Source organism: Loxodonta africana, chromosome 2, assembly GCF_030014295.1.
Source record: "Loxodonta africana isolate mLoxAfr1 chromosome 2, mLoxAfr1.hap2, whole genome shotgun sequence".
Classification (NCBI taxonomy): domain Eukaryota; kingdom Metazoa; phylum Chordata; class Mammalia; order Proboscidea; family Elephantidae; genus Loxodonta; species Loxodonta africana.
Window position 1 is genome coordinate 204,673,328 of NC_087343.1, and position 4,020 is coordinate 204,677,347.

Genomic DNA, 4,020 nt, shown 5'->3' on the forward strand with positions numbered 1-4,020 from the left:
TCTATTTGGATTCAGTTGGAATACCTTACCAGAAAAGAGTCGAGGAAAGAGAGGATGAAGATTTGGGGTAAGGCAGTGATTTCAGGATTGAGAAAGAGAGAAGATGCTTGAATATGCTCAACAATTAAGAATATTTTATGATAGAGTAGGTTTTTTGAATGAAAGAAAACAAACAAAAACTTATTTTAACTCCCTATTATCAAATTGACTCACCATTTCTTGTGAAATGAAACTATTTATTTCCCCCCAAATTTATTAAGTGCTCAGTAGGTATTTGATATTTGGTTATTGGTCTAGAGTAGCAATTTTTTTCCTCCAACAAATGTGAGATTCAAGTAAGCTATGTGAGACTAGGTAAATGTTTCGTTAGTAACCAAACTACTACCTTTTTCCACCGTAGTGTTTAGATATCATACAGTTCCTAGTGATGAGAAATTTTCAGTTCATTTAAATTAGGAGACAAAAAAGCCATACTAATTTGCCATTGCATAAATCATGCTTCTAATTATTAGTGGAGAGAACTCTAAATGCTTACTGGGAATCAGTATAAAGACATCTAAATTAGTATCATTTCTTCAAAATGTGGATCTCCTAATCCAGAAAAATTATGATTTCCAACACTAAGAATTTAGTTTTCCATGGCTGTGTTGACTTAGTTAATCAAGGGCTTTTCTTAAATGTTCATTCTAGCTTCCTCTTTTCATCTGTCCTCAGAAAATGAATAGAATATCAACATTATTCTCTCCTGGACAGCAAGCAAGCAATTCCTCTTCACCCAGAATACACACCTAAGCTAATAAATTTTTTACTGGAAATAATGATGGGACTTTCTGCACAGGATGAAGAGGCGTATCAAATTAAAGCACTGGAACAGGGAATTTGATTCCCTCACTCCTACCCTTAAAACATCTCAATAGAATTACAAGTCTAACAAGTGGAGAAATAGATCATGCATAACATAAATTGTCTTAGACAAGTGTACAAGTGGCTACTTCAGATGCAAAATTTGAGTCTGTGCTGGGGAATCATTTAGGAGTGGCTAAGATTTTTTTTTTTTTAAGATAGTATAACCTGTACTCATTAGGCTGTAACTTCCATTAATCCTCTTATAAAGTGGGCTCTCCTTCTCTTACAGCTCAGTTAGCATCTCTCCAACCTTAATTTCTGATCCTGTTAATAAATCACTTTCCTAGGATTCATATGGATAAATCCAGGGCCCTTCTCCTGGAAAACATAAACTGGTCATATTGCCTCTACAATTCTATAAAACTTTCAAAATCCCTATAACAGTCATTTCCTCTGAAATTGGGAGGAAAAAATAGAAACACTAAACACCTATTAAGAGTAAATTAATGGGAAAAATATTTTGCTTTTGATTAGATTGAGTCACACTAAAATATTTATTGCTCTGTTCTAGTTTTTTTAGTTTAGTCATATTAAGAGATAAATTAAGTATAGTAGAATGATATCTTCATGTTAGCCAATTTCGTTTTTTATTTCTACATATTAATAAAACCTTATTTCTGATATTTGGTGAAATATACATGCCTTTTATATTGATAAAAAATCATCTCAGGAATAAACAAAAATTATGACTAAGTAACATACAATTATTTTGTCAAACTTGAACTTTTAAAAACCTTCTAATATAACTTAAGATCCTATCTTCATCCTTAAGTAGTATTTTTCTTAGTGACTATTCTCTGCAGAATAGACAGACACCTGCAGCTTGAGGAGTGATGATGAAATCTTATTTACATTTTCACAGAACAAAATCTCTGAATAGCTCTTCTCAGGGCCCCCATCACCTCCTTCTTTCTCAGGCTGTAGGTGACAGGGTTGAGCATGGGGGTAAGCATGGTATAAAAATGGCCAGAACCTTGCCTTCTGTTGGAGATTGGAAGGATCTTGGGCATAGATAAGTGTAAGCAAAGGGTGCATAGTAGAAGGTCACCACAGTAAGGTGGGTACTGCAGGCCGAATAGGCCTTCTTCCTCCCTTCTGATGAGGGCATGTGGTAGACAGCAAGGAGAATCTGGCCATAGGAACAAGTAATGCCAATGAAAGAAAACATGAGGAACAAGGTGGCGCTCACAAACACTGTGTACTCATAGACCCAGGTGTCCATGCAAGCCAAAGTCAACATGGCTGGGCTATCACAGAAAAAATGATTGATGGCCCTGGATTGGCAATAGAGGATATGAAGTGCATATGCAGTGTGGGCACAAGAGTTGACAGACCCCATTATCCATGGCCCTGTTATCATCAGTACATACACTTTTTTGCTCATATAAATGGGATAGTGGAGAGGAAACCTAATGGCCAAATAATGATTATAAGCCATAGATGTCAAGAGAAGTGCTTCTGCACCTACCAAAGTCAAGAAGAAGAAACTCTGAACTCCATATCCAATGAAGGAGATTGACTTGATTCCAAACAGGAAGTTGGAAGCCATCTTGGGGATAATGGTGGAGATGCAATTCAGGTCCATGAGGGAGAGCTGACTAAGTAGGAAATACATGGCTATGTGGAGATGGGCGTCCAAGAAAATTAGAAGGATCGCGGACAGATTGCCAATTAGAGCCATTGAGAAAATGAGAACAATGAGAATGAAGAGGAACAGGCCAATTCTTGTTTGTGGGAACAGCCCTAATAAAATGAAATCAGTTGATGTTTCTTTATAATTCTCCGTTGAATATTCACTGGCTTTCCCTAAAGTAAGAGGCAAGAGTACAGAATGTAAATAAAAAGCAGTGAACTTTTTTTTTTTTTTATAATATCTGTGATTGATCTAACTATAAATTTTTCAGGAAATTATATAGTAGCTTAACTAAATGGCCAGTTTTACCTTTTTTTTTGACAAGAAACACCATTCCTTTATACAAAGATACAATGTAAGGCATCATGCATATATATTCAAAATCTATTATAAAATATCCATGAAAAAATAAAAGAAAAATATGCCATACCTATTTCAATAGGATAATGATGATATAGTTCTTAATAAATTCACATATCAGGAAGAACATACATTATAGTTAAACATAAGCAGAGTGTACAAAAAAATTGAAAATAAGTAGAAATGAATGTGATTGAGTTGTTAAATGAGCAAATTTAGTGACATAAACATGATTTATTTGCCTTTTTGAGGTTGTAGTCTTTGCTTATCCCCTAAGACACTCATTAGTAACTTCAACAATTTCTTTTTTCTTTATTGAGAAGATAGACTTACTTCTTGAAGTCTCTCTGCCCAACATGACTTCCTAAATGGTAGTTCTCAGTGTTTGGCTTTGGCTCAGAAATACACAAGTGATCTTTTTCTAATACCATCAACTACACAGTTATAATCTTGTTGTTGAAATTCCTTTATTAATTGTTCTTTTCAGTCTCCTAACTCAATGGCTAGCTAGACAGTATAGAATAGACTCTTCACTGGACCTTCTATTATCTACCACTCTGCTTACTAATAAACAAACAAATCTGTCTTGGAAGAAGTACAATGAGAATGCTCCTTAGAAGCAAAGATGATGAGACTATGTCTCATATACTTTGGACATGTTGTCAGGAGGGATCTGTCCCTGGAAAAGTGCATTATGTTTGGTAAAGCAGGGGGCCAGTCAAAAAGAGGAATACCCTCAATTACGTGGATTGACACAGTAGCTGCAGCAATGGGCTTGAGCATGGCAACGATTGTGATGATGGCACAGGACTAGGCAGTGTTTCATTTGTTGTACGTAGGGTAGTTATGAGTTGGAACAGACTCGATGGCACCTAAGAACAACAGCAACTGCTTGCTAAAAACCAAACCAAAACGTGTTGCCATTGAGTCAATTCTGACTCATAGCAACCCTATAGGACAGAGTAGAACTGCCCCAGAGGGTTTCCAAGGAGTGGCTGGTGATTCAAACTGTGGACTTTTTAGTTAGACATCCCCAAATATCAGAGTAAAATTTTTAAATATTGTAAGACCCCTTTCCTGCTTCTCCCTCTCTCTTTCTTTGGCTATATATTAAACAAACA

General features: G+C 35.8%; 1 protein-coding gene across 1 annotated transcript; it reads right to left on the bottom strand.

Annotated features, from left to right (window-relative positions):
• Nucleotides 1-771: 771 nt before the first annotated feature.
• On the bottom strand, nucleotides 772-2,767 carry LOC111751776 (olfactory receptor 2L5-like). Its single transcript, XM_023553623.2, has one exon. The coding sequence runs from the start codon at nucleotides 2,585-2,587 to the stop codon at nucleotides 1,820-1,822; it is 768 nt and encodes a 255-aa protein (XP_023409391.2). The 5' UTR covers nucleotides 2,588-2,767; the 3' UTR covers nucleotides 772-1,819.
• Between the last annotated feature and the right edge of the window lie 1,253 nt (nucleotides 2,768-4,020).